The sequence below is a fragment of the Lissotriton helveticus genome, chromosome 3_1 (genome assembly GCF_964261635.1).
Source record: "Lissotriton helveticus chromosome 3_1, aLisHel1.1, whole genome shotgun sequence".
In the NCBI taxonomy this organism is placed as follows: Eukaryota; Metazoa; Chordata; class Amphibia; order Caudata; family Salamandridae; genus Lissotriton; species Lissotriton helveticus.
In genome coordinates this window covers 538,319,658-538,341,136 of record NC_136061.1, presented here as the reverse complement: position 1 = coordinate 538,341,136, position 21,479 = coordinate 538,319,658, and the positions used below count along the sequence as shown (strand labels likewise).

Below are 21,479 nucleotides of genomic sequence, written 5' to 3'. Positions count from 1 at the left end.
TTATGACAGCCCAAGTCTAGATATAAGGGCATCAGTGGTGTTGATTGGGGGAGACCTAATAAGGCTCTCAAAAATGTATTTTGGGTTCCTATCAAGGGTGCTAGATCTTCAAAGCCCCACAACTCCGCTCCATATAAAACCGAGATACTGAGTTTAGTTTTATAAATCTTTAAAACAGGAGCCACTGGCTTGGTATGGGAAAGTGGGTGTTCCTTTATAAGGACTCCAGTCAGTTGGGCATGTTTGAGAGCTAGCATATCAGTCTGGGGTTTCTAGTTTAGTTTCTTTCCTAGGGTAATTCACAGATAGGTAAAAACATCAGTCTGCTCAAGTTAGACGCTATATTCAGGATACGGCCAATGCGATATCTATTATCATTTTTTTAAATCACTAATCCATTACAAGTATGACACAATTTAAGTATATTTGTACTAAAACACAACTTTAGAGTATTTTTTTAATAAGAAACATATTTCTTTCTCTGTTGGGTTACCATAGAGAGGGTGTTTTTAGGAGTGAGAGTACAAAAACTGCCAGGATCCTACACCCATGGCACGGCCATTCCCTGTGACTGACCTCCTCAGACCAGGGCCTCAGACCATTTCCAGTGGGCACTACCCACATGGGAACGGGTATAAAGCTTAGTTGAAGGTCATGCACTATGCTCGATGCCTACTGGGCATGGTCTCAGGTTCTTTTCAGTGGGTGCTCGAGCAGTGGAAAGGGTGTGGCCAAAGGTATCCACTGTGTCTTACATCTGTGAGCATGGGCACCATACATACACAGTATACAAACAAGGGTACGAAGTTCCTCTGAAATAACGGTAGGAGAAAGAGGGGACTGGGGTGTGATGTATACTAAGTGTACACCAGTGAGGGAAGCTCCCCTTGTTGGAACTAGGGCTCTCACACACCTAGCAAGCTAGGTGTCATGCTTCATCATTTGAGCCGGCCCCTCATCAGGTCTGCGCTGCAATACCTGACTGGCACCCAAACGGGGCTCTTTGACGGGGATCTTTTGTTCCTGCCGGTGGGTGCAGTGTGGGTGAGAGGCCTAGTAAGTGTAGATGTGAGGTGTGTGAGTCTAAAATAGGTCAATTAGTCCTCAGCAACCTTTATTGGGGAGGTAAATTGCCTAACTTAAAAGAGTGAGAGGGGCACAGGACTAGTGACAATGTGCCTAGTTATACATGCCCTGCTCTCAAGTGATCGACATGTTTTGTGCCGTAAGAGTCATATAGATCAGGGCACTTCCTCAGGATCAAGTGGAATGCCATCTACACTAAAGAAGTAAGTAATTTCTACATACCCGAATCACAGGTTAAATGACCTACAAGTAAAGCAAAAGAAAAAATGTAATGTGTTAAAACATGGTTTGTGCAGGCTTACTGTGTCCCTACTATCCATACCTACAAGTATTACTGTTATAATGGGCCAGACATTCTAGTGAGCATTAAATATTGTAACTGAGTCACGCTGTGGAGGCAGTGAACTAGATAAGTTACCACAATCGTGTGCTTAATGTAAGGCACCTCAAACTACGCAATTGACTTTTAAAACAACCATACATACACAGACATGGCCAAATTAAATTACTCTCCACCAAGTTTGAGACTGAGTCTCTCATGGGTATTGTAGGTAAGGATATGTGGCATGGCCAAAGGCAATGCACCTTGTGGTCTAGCTATGTGATGACTGCAGTGCTGCGTGGCACAGGGCATGGTCATTGTGCACCAAGCATTATGTGGCCTGGGGTGCAGCAAAGAGGATTAAGGGGAAAAAGGAACTGCAGTCCGGGAGAATGGGCTGCAAGCCATCCTTACCTGGAAAAAGGTTCTGAATGAAGAGCAACTCTTCAGGCCAAGGGGTAGGGGCTCCCGGCACAGGGATTAGGGCTCCCGGCACAGGGATTAGGGCTCCCGGCACAAGGATTAGGGCTCCCAAGGACTGTTGCTGCTGCAAGTTCTATAAGCAGGAACAATGAGCAGGACCAAAGGTCATTCTGTGTAATAGTGCTAACATAATTAACTGTGGTACTTTCAGAAGTGGGCAAACTATTTAATTGAAAAACTCAAGTCACTCGCTGAAGGATCTTTTTACCAGAACTCTTGCTGACCTACTTACAAAAAACCTTAGGGATTACCTGAACAAAATGTAATTTGATGGGACATTATGGTTATGATCCAGCAGTGACGTTATTACCATTGACATCACTTTTCATATAGTGTATGAGATCGTACGGTGTGCTTTGGGGTTGATTTGTGCTTACCCATTTATTATAACTGTGGGATTTTCATTGTTTTAAGGATTTAGGTCATAGCCAGGTAGCTAGAAGTTAATCTATTTAATGAGGAAGTTTCTGGATAGGCCTGCTTTTATGTGTCTCCGATTGGTGCTAGGGGAGAGCTGATTACATCCAGGTGCAGAGATCTCACGCTGCATCGAGACCTTGATTGGATATTTTTGCTTTGTGCAGTGCCAGTTCCTACTGCTGCAAGAGCTATCACCTAGCACAAATGCTGTGCCTGCGGAATAGCCATAAATTTACATTCGAAAGAGAACTAACCCAAACAATTTCAGAAGCCTTAGACTGTGGATTCACATCCCCAGTCTGGAAAATGTGTTTGAAAGTGGAACCCAAAGCACCCATTGGTTCGAGTTCCATGTTCTTTATGACCAAGGAAGGGAGTTTTGCTGTGTGACCTGGTTTAGTGTCTGTCTCAGAGCCAGTCTCCCAGAGGTGAGGAGATACCTGAAGTCACCTGAAGTCTGCATTTTCTGCTGGAGGAGTTGAGGGTCTAACTTGTACCTAGAATGGATGTCCCACTGTCTCTCTATGTAGTTCCCGTTGTGATCTGCACCATGATTTACAAGTACAAGTACCACTCTCTCACCTGGCAGTCTGTTGTCTGTTGTACAGCAGAGACAAGGAACTGTATCACTGCTGAAGAGATAGCCCAATCAGACTGAAAAGTGTCAGGTGCTGTAGACACACCACCACTGACAGTTCAGCTGGGAGGCCACAATTGCTGTAACTGGGCATCTGAGTTATTCGGGCTGGACAGCCTCAACTGCTGAAAATGCCATGCTGCTGCGTGGACCACCCACGCCAACTCTGTCCAGTGATTCTGCTCCAAAGATAATTAACTACTTAGGCCCCTGCTGTGAGAAGCTACCACTGTGAACAGCAGGGACGCAAACTGTGTTCTGCCACACCACTAGCACTGCAATATCTTGGAGCATGTAAAATGGGGTTTAATGTGAGAATGGAAAAAGAAACTAAGAACACACAAAGGGATCTGATTTGAGGACTTAAGACTTTTGCCCAGTGAAAGCCAGGTTGAGAATTGTGGAACTGAGATGTGGGTCTAACTAGTGGGGTAAATAGAAGTGACCGGCACCACTGCCTAATTAATGCCTATACCCGCAACATCCTGGGCGATGGTAGACATTAGTGAGTTTCAATGGAGAGAGAATAGTGGGAGTGGCGCCTAACTGAAGATCGTAACTGAAAATACGATCCTGTAAATGCGTTTTATATTAAATTGTGTAATATTTAATTTTGCATTATGATTAAAGTACTTTTAAATAAAGATAAACCCTGGGCTGGACAATACGTTACAGTCTGTTGGTTGGCTGTTGAGTTCTGAGCTTTTGTCCCCCATATTACGTCCCTGAGAAGCCTTTAACTTTTCACCCTCGCAGCCCTGAGAATGAAGTGGGAAAAGGGTTGCGTTTGACCCACTTTGCAGAGCCATAATAGAATCGACCACAAGATACCAGTGCCAAACGACCTCAACCACCATGGTATGGGCTCAGTAAATTCTGACCCAATACATGTGAAGGGTTTTAAAAAAATTGCTAATTGGTTGATGGATTGGTTTGTAATTTGATTTGTTATTTTCATAAAATTTTAGCCTCTATGTGTTCTGCCTTAGAAGCTACTCACCTACCCATTCCACTAGTTCCCAAATGACACAAGAATTAATTTCACAGCTAGGTTTGCACCCAGTCTCAAAAACTGAAAATACCACCATTAGGACAAAAAGTATTTCAGTTCTTCATAGGTGATTCAGGTTCTGAGATAAGATCCACCCTTCAGTTTGTAAACCAAACAATTGTTATATCTATGTATTGTTAAAAATAAATTGCTAAATCCTCACTTAAACAAGTACATATTGTAGACTCCCATGTAATAGATCCAAGTGCTGGAGGTAGTGGCCCTGTCTGAAGGGCAAAAGAAAAGAAGGATTGAATGTAGTGGCAGCCAGTAATTTGAGCAGGTGCTGGGTGGGCGTGCCGTACAAGCATACACATACATACTCACACTCACTCACCCATCTACATGCACACTCAGTCACACATTCACTCACAGCAGGCATACATTCATACATATACACACACACACACACACACATGCATGCAATAAACATAAAAAAACGAAAATCCTTCGAGGCTACAGCAGTGATCTCTGGTAGCTGGAGGAACCAGGAGGGTTGGAACTGAATACTCCTTTAATTGGCTGACTTTGAACCAGCCAATGACAGGAAGAGGCAGTTCCTTACTCCTCAGAGAGTAGGATTAGCTCAGCGAGACTGCTGACCCCACCCCACTCTGTGACCAGCTGTTAGAGGAGCATGTAAACTCCTCTCCTGGACACAGAGAGAAAGGTCTGGTCATAATACTGATTCACAAAACACAGTATGCTGCTACCATCACTCTATGTGATTCACCCAGGACATGAACAGTAGGCAAATAATGAGCAAAATGAGGGCATGCTTGAAGTTCCCCCGATTCGCATGAAGTCAGGTACTCCGGGCAGGTGTACAAGCCAATTTACATGTCCATCCCGTTCATTACATTTGGTCTCGGGCACTTCAAGGCATAAAACTAAACTGCCCAGGTCTGAATCTATTTGTCACGAGTCCTCTTAATATGAGGAGAAGGACCTCCAAGCACTTTGCCAGGCCGAGGAAGCCACACCTGAGGAAATCCTCAGCCTGGCAAAGTTAAGCTTAGGCAGCCAGGATTTTGCACATTTAGAGCATTTACAATGCCTGGCTGCCTGACCTGAACATGAAATGAAAGTTTTATAGAGCGTGTGTATGCCAAGGCGTCTTAGCGCTAGAGCAGTCATAACCTGAGCAGAGGAAGTGAACAGTGGTTAAAAATTGGGCGTGAACAGTCATGTTTTGAGCACCTTTCTGATCAGTTGTCTGTTGGTTTGGCTTCTCAGAGTAAAAGGCAGAGTGTTCCAAAGTTTAGGGGCCAGGTGAGGGAAGCTTCTGCCACCCTATTTTACGGTCTTCACCCTGGGAACAACCAGTAAAGAGGCAGTTGATGACCTAAGATTGCGTTGTGCCATCTAATACGATTACTGAAATAGGTTGGTCCTGCCCCATAAAGGGTCTTGTGAACAATGAACAAGGACTTGAATTGAACCCTCGCCTGGACCGAAAGCCAATGCAGATCACGAATCCCTTGGGACACCGGACTAAATTTGGGTATTTTAAGTAATAATCGGGCTGCCACATTTTGAAGTGATTGAAGCTTACATATGGTCCTCCTGTTGCACCCAGAAAAAGAGCGTTACAGTAATCAATCTTTGACAACACCAGGACAGCAATTACTGTTTTTCTTAGATCCATCGGAATAAAAGGTAAGATTTTTCTCAAGATCTTCAAGGTGTAAAAACAGGTCGATGTGATAAGATTGACCTGGTCCGATAAGGACAATTGATGGTCTAGAGAGACACCTAGACCTTTTACCTTCTTTACTGGGGATGGGCAGGATCCGTCCACTTCTGGCCACCAGGCAGTGTTCCAGAAGGTTGTGCTTTTACCGACTAGTAGCACCTCTGTTTTTTCGGTATTCAACTTTAAACAGTTGTCTCGCATCCATCGGATGATGTGGACTATACAATTGGTAAATTTAATTGCCAAGTCATCCGGCTTTGATGTTAAGGATACCACTATTTGCGTGTCATCCGCATAACAGATAGCAATAAAGCTGTAAGGGGTTGGGGAAGGGCTCCTGACTGGAGCTGAGAGGGTCTAGCGTTGGAGCTGACTCTAAGGATTGTTCTACTAAAGGAGAGGCGGCATACGATTGTATTCTTTTCAAGGAGGGTTTTATTTTTATAGGAACTGTATAGGTTTTCTGGTGGCGGCTAGTGAGGCGCTCCCGCGCAAAGGCTGCAGGGTCGTAGGTAGGGATCCGGGGAGTATCCAGTGTGCCTGGGTCAATGGTCCGTTCTTCTCCCAAAGGCAGCTCCGTCCGCACCGAGGGGAAAACAGAAACCGGAAGTTAGGGTCATGTATAGCACACGATCTCAGGGACCGGGGGTGAGGGAAACCAGTGCAGTCGTGCCTTGTTATCCAAAAAGGAGGTACGTGCCGAGAGAGTGATCGTGATAGGGGGGGGTTATGCAGGATGCCGGTTCAAGGTGCTGTACACTTATTCACAGGGGGGTAGGGTACGTTGTCCCAACCAACCGGCCATACGCCCCCGTACCTGTTTGAGCCACACACCTCCCGTGGGCGTGTGGCGGGGCGGATCGTTTCTCCTCGGCTCTCCTGGCCTCTGGGTCTCGTCTCCTGGGCTCCTCGAGGTCTCTTCTTGTGGGCTCGTCAGGAAGGCGACTGCTGGGCTCGTCCGAAACACTTCTCCGCCGGGGCAACGTCTGGAGATCACCTCTCGTCCACTCGACTCGGTGGCCGCGTTGTCCGTCTCTTCCTGTTCTCTCGACTCTTTTGATGTCGTCACGTTGACGGAGGGGGGCGGGGCTGCCCTGGAGGTCTCCCTTTCCTTAAAGGCGTAGTGTTCAGGTTCCTGCCTCGTCGGCCACCAATACTCCGGATCACCCGTATTCCACTCATCTCGGTCTGGGCAGTCCTGGGGCTGCATGGAGGCAAGGGAGGCACGTGAGTCAGGAACGGCGGCCCACCACAGGGTGGTCTGATCCACCCCTTCGGGGTCTGGCTTACCCACCCTGCCACACACCTCCCCCCCTGGACTCTCCCGATCGGGGAGAGGAAACACCCGCGACAAGAAGTCCGCATTGCCATTGTCTTTCCCCTTTCGATGATGCACCGTAAACGCAAAGGGTTGGAGTGAGAGGAACCATCTGAGGACCCTAGAATTGTGGCTACCCTGTTGGTGCATCCAACGGAGAGGGGCGTGATCCGTATGAAGGATGAATGGCCTGCCCTCCAGGTAATACCTTAACTTCTCTACCGCCCACTTGATGGCCAGATATTCCCGTTTTATGGTGGAATATCGGGTTTCCCGGGGAAATAGCTTTCGGCTGATGTACACCACCGGATGTTCCCTCCCATCAGACCCTGTTTGTGACAAGACCGCCCCCACCCCCGTGTTCGAGGCATCCGTGGCCAGGACAAAGGGTTTCTCGAAGTTCGGGGACAGCAAGATGGGGGCTGTGGTCATGGATTGTTTGAGAAGGGTGAAGGCATGGAGTGCAGCAGGGGAGGGAGAGGCTATGTCCCTGGGACGGACTTCTTTTCGGAGCAAGTCAGTAAGCGGGGAGGCCACCTCCGCGAAATTGGGGATGAATCGTCGATAGTACCCGATAAGGCCTAAAAAGGCCCTTAGCTCTCGTTCTGTGGTCGGATAAGAAACCTCAGAAATGGCCTTTACTTTGGCGTCTTGGGGTGCTATGTGGCCGTCTCCTAGCACGTACCCTAGATAATTCACCTTTGTGAAAGCGACTCTTGACTTTTTGGAGTTGACATGTAGTCCGGCGTTTTGTAGTGCTGATAGGACGGACTGGAGATGTACCAGGTGCTCTTCCCAACTCCTACTGAAAATCACGATGTCGTCCAGGTATGCTGAATGTGAGGCCTTAGGACCTGGTTCATCAGGCGCTGGAAGGTGGCGGGGGCCCCGTGGAGGCCGAAGGGTAGGACGGTGAATTCGTATAATCCTTCATCCGTCACAAACGCAGTCTTCTTCCAGTCTTCCTCACGGAGGGGCACCTGCCAGTACCCCTTCGTGAGGTCCAGGGTGGTTATGTATACGGCGTCACCTATCTTTTCGATCAGCTCGTCCACCCTCAGAATGGGGTAGGTGTCAAAGGAGGATATTGCATTCAGCGCCCGAAAGTCCATACAAAATCTCTTCGTCCCGTCTGGTTTGGGTATCATCACAATGGGCGAGGACCCTCACTGGTTGAGGGTCTGATCAGTCCTAAGTCCATCATATCTCGGACTTCCTTTTGCACCGCAGCCCTCCGCTCCTCGGGGATCCTGTATGGCTTCTGTTTCACGATCTTCCCTGGTTCCGTACGGATGCGATGTTCCACCAGGGCTGTTTTACCTGGGAGATCCGAAAAGATGTTCGAATATGACTGCAGGGCTTGGTTCAGTGCTCCTTCCTTTTCCGGGGTCAGTTCCGGGTTCACCACCAGCTGGGGTATGGTCGAAGAACCAGCAAGGTGTACACCCCGGGGAGCAGGCCCCAACCACTCTTTCAGCAGGTTGATGTGGTAGCTCTGTGATTTCCTTGGGGTCATTTGTAGCTTGTACGTCGTATCCCCGATGGCTTCCACCACTTTGTAGGGACCCTGCCACTCCCCCTTGGTTTTCCCGCTTAGGGATGGTATCAAGACAAGGGCCCATTTCCCCACCGCGAGACGCCTCAATCTCTTTCCCTTGTCATAGTTCTTTTTCTGCTCTTTTTGTTTCTGTTCTAGATTCGAGGAGGCTAGACCTCTTAACTTTCCCAGCCGGCTCTTTAGGTGCATGGTGTAGTCGAGGACGGATTGTTGTTTGTGTATTTCCTCGGCTTCCCATAGGTCCGTAGTGATCTCCAATAACGTCCTGGGGAGCCTTCCATATAAAAGTTCAAACGAAGAGCACCCCAGACTGCTCTGCTTTTGAGACCGTAATACATAAAGGGCCAGTGGCAGCCGGCGATCCCAGTCGGGTCCTTCCGCGGTCATCATTTTCTTCAGGACGTTCTTCAGGGACTGGTTGTATCTCTCAACCAGCCCATCCGTCTGGGGGTGATAGACCGACGTTTTTAGATGCTTTATGTTCAAGGTCTTGCACACTTCCCTCATGAGCTTGGATGTAAAGGGTGTACCTTGATCAGTCAGCACCTCCTTCGGGAAACCCACTCTAGCGAACAATTCCACGAATCTGTCGGAAATGGCTGCGGTAGTAGGGGCACGTAGGGGAAAGGCTTCCACGAACCTAGTGGCATAATCCACTATAACCAAAGCGTATACATGACCTTTGGCTGTTTTGGGCAGAGGCCCTATCAAGTCCATGCCCACCCGCTCGAATGGGGTACCTATGATGGGCAAGGGACGTAGGGGAGCGGCCCTTGGCCGGTTTGTGTTCTTTCGTTGACACACTTCACAGTGGGCACAGTATTCTTGGACCTCTTTGTAAATGCCCGGCCAATAAAAATACCGCCGGATGGTCTCTGTGGTTTTTTCTTTGCCCGCATGACCTGCGGTGAGGTGGGTGGGGGCATAGAAGAGCACTTGTTCCCGGAAAGACCGGGGTACGACCAACTGAGGTTGGCAGTCTTCCCGGGGATGCCGGTACAGGAGACCGTTCCTTATCCTGAAATGTGGGTACTCGGGGCTGGAGGGGCTTTGGGTAGAGTGCGCGTTTTCCCAGGCGTTGAACAGGGACCTATCTTCAGCTTGTGCATAGCGGAAACTATGGTCAGTGGTCCACGGCTCAGGAGCAAGGAAATGAGAAAGGGGGGTTGTCCCAGAACCCGGGGAGCGGGTAAGAGTGTCCCGGAACGTTGAAAGGAATTCGGGGTTATCCACTCCTACAATTACATCTTCGGGGAGGGTATCCACTACTCCAACCCTTACGGTGCAGGGGGCTTTCCCCTTGGGGGTGAGGGTAATGGTGGCAATGGGGTAGGGTTTGACATCTCCATGAACACACCTAATGTGGACTAGGGAGCCGGGGACGTACTGGCTAGGGGCGACCAGGTGTTCTTGCACTACTGACTGTCTACACCCTGAGTCTAACAGGGCCCTCACTCGCAAGCCATTCATCCACATACTCACGTAAAAGGAGGAGCCCAACTCAGAGGAATATAGCACCGTTCTGGGCAGGTACCTGACCTCCATGGGTTCCTCAGGGGGGGGGTCTTTTCCGTGGACAAAGCCGAGCGATGTGACCCCATTCGCCGCATTCGTAACACTGCGGTCCTCTCAACAGGGGGGTCATCGGCCCTGGGGGTATGACCCGTCCGAAGTCCCCACCGGGTTTGGGTTTCTTCTCCGCCTTCACGGGTGGTTTCGTGGTTTTCTCTTGGTCCCATGGGAGGGCCTTGGGTTGTGCTCGAGCAAAGTTGGCGGCCATGTCAATGGCCTGTTCTATCCCCAGACCTGAATGCTGACGCAGCCACCTTTGGGAAGCATAGGGGAGAGCTTCCATAAACTGTTCTAAATACACCTTGTGTAGTATTTCCTCTTTGGTGCAGGCCTCCGGGGATAGCCACTTGTCTGCGGCCATTTTGAGACGGTAGAAAAGGGTCTTCGGGTTTTCACCAGGGAGGCCTCTCTCTTTCCTGAATTTAACTCGGTAGGCTTCCTGGTCCAGACCCAGGTGGTCCAATATCACCCCTTTTATCACTGAATACGGCGTGTTCCCCAATGGATTCGCGGCCTGGTAGGCTGACTGGGCCTCCCCTGTTAGTAAGGGTGCCAGGAAAAAGGGCCATTTTTCTTCGGGCCATCCCAACGCCCTAGCGGCCCTTTCGAAGTTCATCAAAAACGCATCAGGGTCCTCCCCTGGAAGATACTTCTGTAGGGAAATACCGGAGGGGTGAGGACTATGGGCCCTTGATTCGCCCGCAGTGGTCAACCCTGGAGGTGGCACACTCTTCAGGCTCTCGAGCGGGGCGGAAATCGTTGACTTGAAAAGTTCTCGGTCTGCCTGGGCGGACGTTAACTGTCTTTCCACCGCCCACTCAAGTTTCTCTTGGCCCTTGATGAGGTGCTGGATTAGGGCGTCCATCTTGCTGGTACAGATGGGCTGATCTTCTAATCCCACTTCTGACACCAGATGTAAGGGGTTGGGGAAGGGCTCCTGACTGGAGCTGAGAGGGTCTAGCGTTGGAGCTGACTCTAAGGATTGTTCTACTAAAGGAGAGGCGGCATACGATTGTATTCTTTTCAAGGAGGGTTTTATTTTTATAGGAACTGTATAGGTTTTCCGGTGGCGGCTAGTGAGGCGCTCCCGCGCAAAGGCTGCAGGGTCGTAGGTAGGGATCCGGGGAGTATCCAGTGTGCCTGGGTCAATGGTCCGTTCTTCTCCCGAAGGCAGCTCCGTCCGCACCGAGGGGAAAACAGAAACCGGAAGTTAGGGTCATGTATAGCACACGATCTCAGGGACCGGGGGTGAGGGAAACTAGTGCAGTCGTGCCTTGTTATCCAAAAAGGAGGTATGTGCCGAGAGAGTGATCGTGATAGGGGGGGGGTTATGCAGGATGCCGGTTCAAGGTGCTGTACACTTATTCACAGGGGGGTAGGGTACGTTGTCCCAACCAACCCGCCATACGCCCCCGTACCTGTTTGAGCCACACACCTCCCGTGGGCGTGTGGCGGGGCGGATCGTTTCTCCTCGGCTCTCCTGGCCTCTGGGTCTCGTCTCCTGGGCTCCTCGAGGTCTCTTCTTGTGGGCTCGTCAGGAAGGCGACTGCTGGGCTCGTCCGAAACACTTCTCCGCCGGGGCAACGTCTGGAGATCACCTCTCGTCCACTCGACTCGGTGGCCGCGTTGTCCGTCTCTTCCTGTTCTCTCGACTCTTTTGACGTTGTCACGTTGACGGAGGGGGGCGGGGCTGCCCCGGAGGTCTCCCTTTCCTTAAAGGCGTAGTGTTCAGGTTCCTGCCTCGTCGGCCACCAATACTCCGGATCACCCGTATTCCACTCATCTCGGTCTGGGCAGTCCTGGGGCTGCATGGAGGCAAGGGAGGCACGTGAGTCAGGAACGGCGGCCCACCACAGGGTGGTCTGATCCCCCCCTTCGGGGTCTGGCTTACCCACCCTGCCACAAAAGCCAAGAGAGCAGATGGGTTTAGCCAGTGGGGTGAAGTAGACATTAAACAGGGTTGGGAATAGCGAAGTTCCCTGTGGTACTCTGCATGGCAAGGCATAAGGATGTGATGTATGTCCTCCCATCACTACAGTTTGTTCTCTGGTCGCTAAAAATTATCTTAGTGTCTTGGAGGCTCCTCCTGTGATCCCCATTTAAGATAAGCGTCAGATGAGCAGCTGATGGTTTACCATATCGAATGCGGTTGTGCGGTCTAGCAAGATTAGTATTGCCTTCCCTCCGCCATCTGGCTGGGTGCAGATCTCCTCGGTGGCTGCAATAAGGGCTCATTCTGTACTGTGTAGAGGCCAAAATCCATGTTGTGCTGGGCCCATTTTGTTGTTATACTCCAGGAAATGTAGCATGTCTTCGTTAATAATTTCTCAAACATTTTAGAAAGAAATGGCAGACAGGAAATCGGCCGGTAATTTTTTACCTCCATAGGGTCTTGAGGGGGTTTTTTCAATTATTTTTTCCAGCTGCTGGAAAAGATCCTGCGTCCAGAATATAATTTTGAAGAGGTGCAAGGTGGCCTGCAATGGTACTAGGAACCATATGAAGAACCATAGCCAGAAAGGTGTCCAGTGGGGATCCGATTTAGTAAACAGTACAAGCCAATCCACTCGTTCGGCGTGAGGTGATTACATTCATCTAGGAGAGCCTGCGTAGTTACCTCACCATCCTCTAGACCATCCATCACATCTGGGCTGGTCCCAGCTTGATGACTGAGAACTCATCTTATACACATTTTACTTTACTATGAAAGAAATCTGCCAATTTATCACAGAATTCTGTGTTGGGGGTGTACTGTTGGCTTTCATAAAATTGTGATAATGCCGTGGCTGTTTTAAAAAGCTCTCTGGCTGAATTTTTGCAGTACAAATTTTCTCAGTAAAAAAGCGTGACTTTGCTGAGATTTTTGCCTCCTTATAATTTTCAATAGCGTTCTTGTAGTTGTCTTTTTCCACAGCAGAGTAATCTTTCCTCCATATTCGTTCTTGGGACTTACCCTTCTTTTTAAGTTCCTTCAGCTCATGCGTATACCAAGGTGTTGATGGTTTGCTTCCTGCTGTTACGTATATGTTTTTCAGGGGCGAGTTTAGTAACTGCTGAATTAATCCAGCCCTCAAAGTTGCGGGCTGCAGAGTCAGGATCAGTGTTTAGACAGGGGTAAGAGAGTGTAAGGCTAAATCTAATTCCGGAGTATATATTTTTCACCATGGGCGAGTTGTAGCCGTACTATTGATGTTATGTGCTTTGAAGGTCTCTCCTGGAATAGTAAACTCAAAAAATACAGCACTGTGATCTGTCCCAGCCACAGACAGGGCTCTACTGAAAGTGATGCATGCGTAATTGATGAAAACACCATCAAGAGTATGATTCCCTGTGTGTGTTGGCTCGGTAACAACTTGGTTTAAGTCAAAGCTCTTTAGACAGTCAATTAGATTGATGGTATCTCTATATCTGGTAGATTCCAAATGGAAATAAAAGTCACCCAACAAAGTGAAATTAGGATACTCCATGCAAGATTCCAGAAAGGTCTGTATGGAGGAAATTAACTTGTTCCTAGGGCCAGGTGCCCGGTAGATAAGGGTCCCGTTAAACGCTACCTAGTTGTTGACTTTGAATGAAAACATAATGGCTTCTTCCTCCAATTGAGGGATTCCTGAAAATGAGGCCTTAAAACTAGTAAGGTAGGCAATGGCAAGAGTGTGTGTCAGGCTGTCCTTTGCTCAACCTGACAGACAGGCTTTATGTTTGCCAAAAACTGGTTGGATGGGGCCCTTCCACCCTTATGGACAGGCCACACCTGATTGATTGTGAAAATCCAAAGATTTACAGTGTGCTCAATAAAGACACAAGACAACATTATTTCAAATTACAAATAGCGTACTGAAGGACAAGACATCTTTCTACATGTCAGACTGAGTTTCAATTCACCCAGCCCATATATCCTACTGATGGGCAAACCTTTCCAATGGAATTTGAATGGGAAATGGAATTTTGAGACACTGTGTACCACTACTACCTTACTGATCAATTCACAGAAAAGATTTCTAGGCTCACACCTACACTTTTTGTTAAATTTCATGCAGATTGTTATGAGGGAAAAGTTATTGAAGATGGTTATCCAAGAGTTAATGACACTTAACTTTTAGGTAATCACTGTAAATGTTCGATTGCTGATCCTAATATAGATCTGCAAATCTACATCACAAATATACCTAATCGTTTTCAAACAAATGGCATTTCACTTTAATCATTTATCAGAGATAGTAGTTACTGTATATGAAAACTGATATTCCTTATGCCTAATCGGTACCCAGTCGTACAGTGTGGGTTTGTAAATTCAGTTGTCCATTTACTGCTACTGATGCTTCTCTGTGTCTTTTATGTGTAGAAATACAACTATTATATTAAGCATGGAATTGACACAGAACATGTTGCCCCCATGGAACACTCTTGGCTGGAAAATGTGTTGGCTCTTGTTCCAAATCATCTGAAAAGATTCACAGGCAGTATATATTTGCTGTCAGAAGAAATGAGGGAGGACTATCTTCTAAGTGTTAAAAAAGCCATTGGTAAGTAACCAATACATTTTATACTTTTCTATTTTGTTTTACTTCTTCATAGATCATCTACCAAACACTCTAGGTAAACTTTGGAGAGCCAGTGTAGTTCCAAAAACAAATTAAAATTCCATTGAAGATAGTAAATGGGAACCTTTCTGGGAGAAATCATGTCATACTTATTTTTGAATATAACTTTGTACATTTTGTTAATGTGTTAATGAATGTCTCTAGTGTTCACAGAGAGCTCTCTTCAGTGTGTTTTGCGTGAGGAAGTAGTTATATTTGTATTATAGATCAATTTTTATAAACGTGATAAAATCTCTTAATAAATGCTCAATTTAGTTCTTTTTTAGCTGTCAATTATTAGGAGATCAGTATACTTGCTCACCCATTCACTGATATCGCTTATCCTTTGCAATGCACAGGTGTCTTCAAGCATCATTTAGACGTGGACAGTAACAGTAGATCTGTCAAAAATCAGTGTATTTCCATGTGCCAATCTCGTGGTTTCTCTGTCTCATTTAGATGTGGGGAATCCACTGTTTTGCAAGTATAGGGCGAAAGTTGAATAAGAAGGGCAGCCCTCTTTAGGACTTATGTCATGTTCATTTTGCTTTTCTGGCTGGGGACCACCATGTACCTGATGGTGATCACTAGCAAATAAAGAGATTTTGAAGATTGGTTGTATACAAGGGTAAATTGGTTTTTGCTGATTTACTGACTTCTGGGTGCCACTGCTTTTTCCTTCAACTTTATTAACACTTCTATTCACTAACTTTAGTCTGCTTTTTAGTTGGGTTTCTCACGCACTGTTTTTCTTTCTTCCCATCTTGTTTTACCAGCATATACTTTACTGTTAACACCACCCTCAACCGCATTCACGCCACACCATTCCAATATGGCTGACACCACCGCAGTCCTATTTCTATTCCTGTACACCTTCCGCTATTACTTGGTTGAGCAGACACCTACGCTGCGAACCTCGAGATAGAAGCACGCAACTCTACTCGCTCTCCGGTAAGAGTAATCACCCGCTTATTTACCGTTTCCACTTTCCAGTACTCCCGTAACCAGCAACAGGACTAATGCACATGCATGAATGCGATCCTGTCCATCGAACCACTCGCGTTTTCCCCCTACATTTAAGAGCACGCTTTTTAGAACGCAGCAAACTTTCGTTCACCCTTTATTTTGTATTTTGTCACATCATTTCGCAATGTCCAGTACTGTTCCTCTGGTCTTCCACCTCACCTGAGAACACACCACCGATAACGCACTCGTCCATGAGACTTTGCACTTTTTGTATTCAACACATTGTCACACATTGTTCACCATTGGTCTGAAGCTTTATTTATCACTGAAAGTCACTCCCTTATCATTTCGTTGCAACTTTATTGCGTGAGTTTGAGTATCCACTCCTGAATACTATAGACTTTGTTTTCAGATTGTGAACCAGTCCCCTGAAGACGGGCACGAGTCCCAAAATGCATTGGGACGCATGTTCCATAATCAGACAAACTGTTAAATGATGAATTATCAATGAAAAGTCGTTACATTTTGGATCTTATTCCGATGAATCTAATCGGGGATATATATCATTGATTAGACTTTCAGATGATTCCGATTGACTTTTGACTTTTTCACTCATTTGAACTAAAAAGAGTTCTACTCCTTATAGGAGTGCCACAAAGGGCACCGGGTCGCTTGATTTGACACTCACACTTGTTCTGATCACTAGCAAATAACACAACTTCTTAATGCCTTACATGCACGGCAGAAAACTTGTAGCGCATAAAGAAAATTAGATTTTGTTTTTCAACAATAGAGCACTTATAACAAATCTGCTCATTGGTGGGTTGCCCATCATATCTTGGGAGTATGGAGGACCAGTCTGCCTTTTTTGTTTTCCAAAAACTAACCCTCACTTTGACGGTTTGTTTTTAGAAATGAAAAAATAATCAAAAGTATAACAACTGGTCTATGTTTCTTGACATGGCTGACCAGCCTCCATTGAGCAGCTTTGTCAAAAAACGCTCCCGCCCTTTGTAGGTGAAGTCCTTTTGGGAAACATGCATTACTATTTGGTCAGGAACTCAAAATAGTGCGCACAGCTTCTGAATGACATGCTAAACCCTCCTTCAAAAGACAGTTGTTGGGCTACTGGCCCCATTTTAAAAGGAGGAGAAAAGGATTAGGTGAGTGGACTCCAAGCGAGCACGTCACCCACTGACATTTTTTTCATGAATCTTATTGCATATGAGTACTAAAGAAAATGCATATTTAATAAAGGTTCCATCAAAACACGAAACAAAATGTTGGTAATTAAGTGTCAGTGCACTTCAACCAAGAACAATGCTTTCTTACATGGGGGTGAAGAGTCCACGTAAAGCAACTACTGCGGGTTAATGTTAAATTTCATTTTATCACCATGGTTTGGCCTTTATCTCTGATGCGCTAGCACACATTCATCACTTTACCTTTTAGGAGAAATGTCATTATGTATGAATTTTCATGTTAATTATTTCAATATTTTATTTTTTAGTTGACTTTGTCTTAAGGGACCCCAGAGAAAAAGACGATGACAAGAAGCCAGATCTGCCACCTCACCGTTTAGAGTAAGACGTTTTGCTGTATATTGTGAATTCAATTTCGTCTTAATGGAATGAAAGTAGCTAATGGAATTATTATGCAGTATACTTCTTATAAAGTGCATTCGTTTCTAACACTTTCTGCGTGGCCTCATATGGTCTATTTCAAAGATTGGCAACATGCTGTTGGGAGACCTATCATCCTAAAAGTGTATGCAGTGTGATTCTTAATCAAAAGGCAATAGGTTTTAGGTCATCGTCACATCCCACTGCAGTTCAAACATTCTGATCTGAGCTATAAGTCCCATCTTAAATAGCAACGTACAGGTACAGTACTTGTGCCCTTAGATACAATTGTGCCTTTCTGTGTTGCATGTCATGTAATGTGCACATCACAATCATCTGTCTCTCTCAAATGATTTAGATAAACCGGAGGTTGAAACCTTAGGACAATGTGTACTAGTGAAACTGATGGCATGGCTAGAACTCCGATACAGCTTTGGAATGCATGCTGTATTTGGGAGAGTCCACACGATTTCCTTATGAGGCTTACACACATTCCGCACACTTTCCTTTTCTTTAGGTCACCTAGCATAGAGTTTTCTTATCATATCCCACTTTTTAAAGCATTCCATCCATGAGATCCCCCTTTCTATGTGCCCACTCGTAGCAGTGATTTTGAGGTCAGTGTTTTATTTTAGGCCTTTTGGTCTTGGAGTCGTCACCATGCCCTGTTTTTGCAGTCTAATTACAGGTCTGGAGCACTCCCCTAAATACCCTTCCATGTATAAGGTAACAGTACTTGTTTCTCCAGGAGAGTTATTATTTGACCCAGGTTTTTTTAAAATGCTTCCTATGTTCCTTACTGGTAGTTTCCGATGTCGGGTAACCCTGTTGCTCTTCATACATTTGCTACTAAGGCCCTCATTATGCGTGGCTGGGTTAATTGAGATATATGCTGTAACTTTTGATACCACTCAGATCGCAATTTAGAGTGTGGTGGCTAACACCTTACTCCCATAGTTGTCTCCAATAAATCTCAACAGGTCAGACTTACAGAAATGTATCTATCCAGTAAAAATGCCCTAATATTATTAGGACACACAGATTTTAGTGTGTTAAGCACCGAAATGCGTATGTTATTCATTTTTCTCTCGAGCCAAACTCTTAATTGGGAGTTATTTATCGGATCCTATCAATTCTGATCCAGCAGAGCTGAATTTTGTCACATACAGTAAATATCGGCCTAAACACTGTGCTTCTCCTAATGAAGGCCAAAGGGTTCTAAGAGCTAGCCTATGGATAGCCCCACAATAAACTTAAGTTTCTTCCCTACAGCTTTTCAGTATGTATGAAGTGTGATGATTATTTTGTAAGAGATAGAGGAGCTTCCTCAGAATTTCTTTTTTTTAGAAGTCTGCTCTAGCGAAGTGTGATAGTTGGAGCCTTCTTCATTGGTTCACCTTTGTTTCCAGGTTGCCAGGCACAAACGTATATTGTATTTTATTAAGAGTTCCACCCTTTCCTTGATCCCTCTCTTTTTCTACCATAGCCAGTGCTTGTCAATCCTAAAGGCTTCCCAAAAGGATATTGCCTTTTGACCCTCTAAATCAGGAAAATTGTTGAGTTACATTTGTTATTTGTAGAAATGGAGTGCCTATCACAATCACTTGTGATATCCATCTTCCAGAGTACCTGGAGTTAAGGTTCTCCCGCATGTAGTAAGATACCGTCTGCACATAACTAGAGACCCAGTCTCCATTGTTTGGGGCCAGGACATCTTTGTTAATTGGGTCAGATCTGACCTGAGGGTCAGGGCAGAGGTAAAACGTTTGACACATGCCCAGTTATCCAACCTGGACTTTTGCCCAGCTTAGGAATTCCAATCGGAGAATAACTTTTTGGAGAATTCTAAATAGAAAAAGGCCACCATGCTAATGTTTCTGGTAGTACTATGTTTTTGTTGTGGACCATATGATGCCCTCATAAGTTTAATCTTGCATACATGTGTAGCGCAAAGGTGGACTGTCCTGTATGGATACGGGAAGAAGGCTGGGACTATGGACCTTTGCTAGTGCCTTAACGCCTGGTGAAAGAATGATTTACAATACCTTCCATGTGTATCAAGGATTTTTTCTTTGGTGGTTGATCGTTGCAGCTCCATTGAAAGTGCACCAAATCTTCCTTAACCCCACATGTTTTCTGCCCCAGTAGTTTGAAAACTAGACAGGCTACTGATTTGACTCCAACATTCTCTACAACTTCATAATCTCTCGCTTTAAGATTCACTTCCATTGGAGTGCCTGTGGTATTGGTGTTAATTCTAAGAAAGCAGACATTTGCTGCAAATATAAGAATTTTCGCATGAGATAAAATGTGCAACTTTTTTTAACATCTGGACCATTGACTCTGCTAACATATTAAAAGAGGTTTAAACTTCTTTTATCCCTTTTTCTGAACTCCATCAAATGTAATGGATTTGCAGGGTATTTGTACACGTTAGATTGGTTTAACTCAGTTTCCAATAGTGTTCTGTAGATAGGAAGGATCATATGGCTTTTCCACACAATAAACACACACACAGTTATGTTTTAATGGTAAAAGACAGGGCCATGGTTTAGGTGTAGTAGAGTCCTAAACAATCATGACAGTTTTCAGTTCCATAGTGTCAACCATCGTAATTTATTACACACGATGATCTCATTTAAGTTTCATTGTATTGATATAATGATGTTATTGCACTACCTTTGTAAAACAAAATGGTTAATAACATAAATCTTCAATATTTTACATGAGGTATTAAATTAAATCCATTAACAAATTTAAGTGCAATGGAAAACATATCACTGCTTTCTGAATGCTATGTAACTGATTAGTTGCTTTTTTCCTACTTTGTATTGATAAAACGAAGCTACTGCTGCAATTTAGCAATGGTAAGTGGAACAAGCATAGGCCCAGTGTGTCTATAAATTATGATTACTTTTGCAACTTCAAAGTGTTGTAGTATAACTTCTAACTATTGCAGATAACTTGCATTTCTAATAGAATTTTGAAAACGTTGTCATTTAACAGAATATTTAAGTTGCAATAATAGTGTAATTCACAGCTACAACAGATCAATTGAAAAGTTATTAAAAGGTCTAAATAATTTGACAGACATGGGAAGTGTCTATATTTTGCCATTTTCTCAATAAAGTTATATATCTGATAGATACTTCTAGCTGCAGATTCCTTACCTTTGAATTTCCCAGGCGTCAGACTGGATCCAGAAACTCTTGCATGAGCAGTACACCTGTGCGCCATCTGGTGGGACCGATTGGCTCCGCCTGACGTCACCAGGATTGTTGGCTGCGGCCACCAAACCTCGCGGACGTCAGTTCTTTTATTTCCACACCAGTTAAGTGCTGTACTGGAAAAGAGCTACCCTTCTGTCTCTTTTTGACAGACTTTTTTTTAAGACATGTTGTCGAGAGATTCTTTCTTGTGTGTTGAGGGATGACTTCTAGACATACATGGTTAAAGCCGTGTGGCACCTGTCACCACATCATGTTGATAACCGACCCCCATCTCATCTGCTTTTGATGCCTCGAGCATGACCACGAATTTGAAGTTGTGCTCGGATTGCTGGGCCATGGCACCAAAGGCTTTGAGGGAGCGATCTTTGAAGCTCCTTGCGGCCCGGCAGTCGACACCATCAAGTGCGATTCCTCAGAGATCCGTGTCCCGTTCGAAGAAGAGAAGGTCCTGGAACTGTCCCAGGAGCCCCAAGTGCTCCTTTTTGCATTCAAGGTATTCAGGACACTTGAAGAAGAGGCATAAGGAGAAATAGAAGCCCAAACAGACTTTGACTTCACCTCGTCCATCGTCTATCGATGAAACGTGTAAGGAGCATCGACGCTCTAGGCACGGTCCTGCTGAATCATTACAGGGGTAGATCCCGCCTCCCCCAAGTTCCGGGGGCTGGAACGGCTCCTTCACAGATTAAAGACTTTTAAGAACCCATGCGTTGCATATTTAAGTGGCCCCCCAGGGTCGGGAGAGGCCCCTTCAGATTTCATGCCAACAACTCTGGCCCTGGTGTGGTCTCATGGATCCGATTCCGGGTTGCGGCGGTCGTGCCAGCACAGCTTTCCCCTACACAAGCCCTGAAGTCTGTTGTTCTGACGCCAGCCCTATCCTGATACCTGACAACAACTCAGAGTCGTATCAATGTCGGTCGATGTCTACCCTG

General features: G+C 45.8%; 1 protein-coding gene across 1 annotated transcript in view; it reads left to right on the top strand.

Annotated features, from left to right (window-relative positions):
- Positions 1-21,479, top strand: part of DNAH7 (dynein axonemal heavy chain 7) — a 2,019,015-nt gene that overhangs the window by 173,960 nt on the left and 1,823,576 nt on the right. The window contains exons 6-7 of the mRNA XM_078680414.1: positions 14,489-14,669; positions 17,203-17,275. Of these exons, the coding sequence (XP_078536540.1) occupies positions 14,489-14,669; positions 17,203-17,275 (254 nt within the window). The remainder of the gene's footprint in view (positions 1-14,488; positions 14,670-17,202; positions 17,276-21,479) is intronic.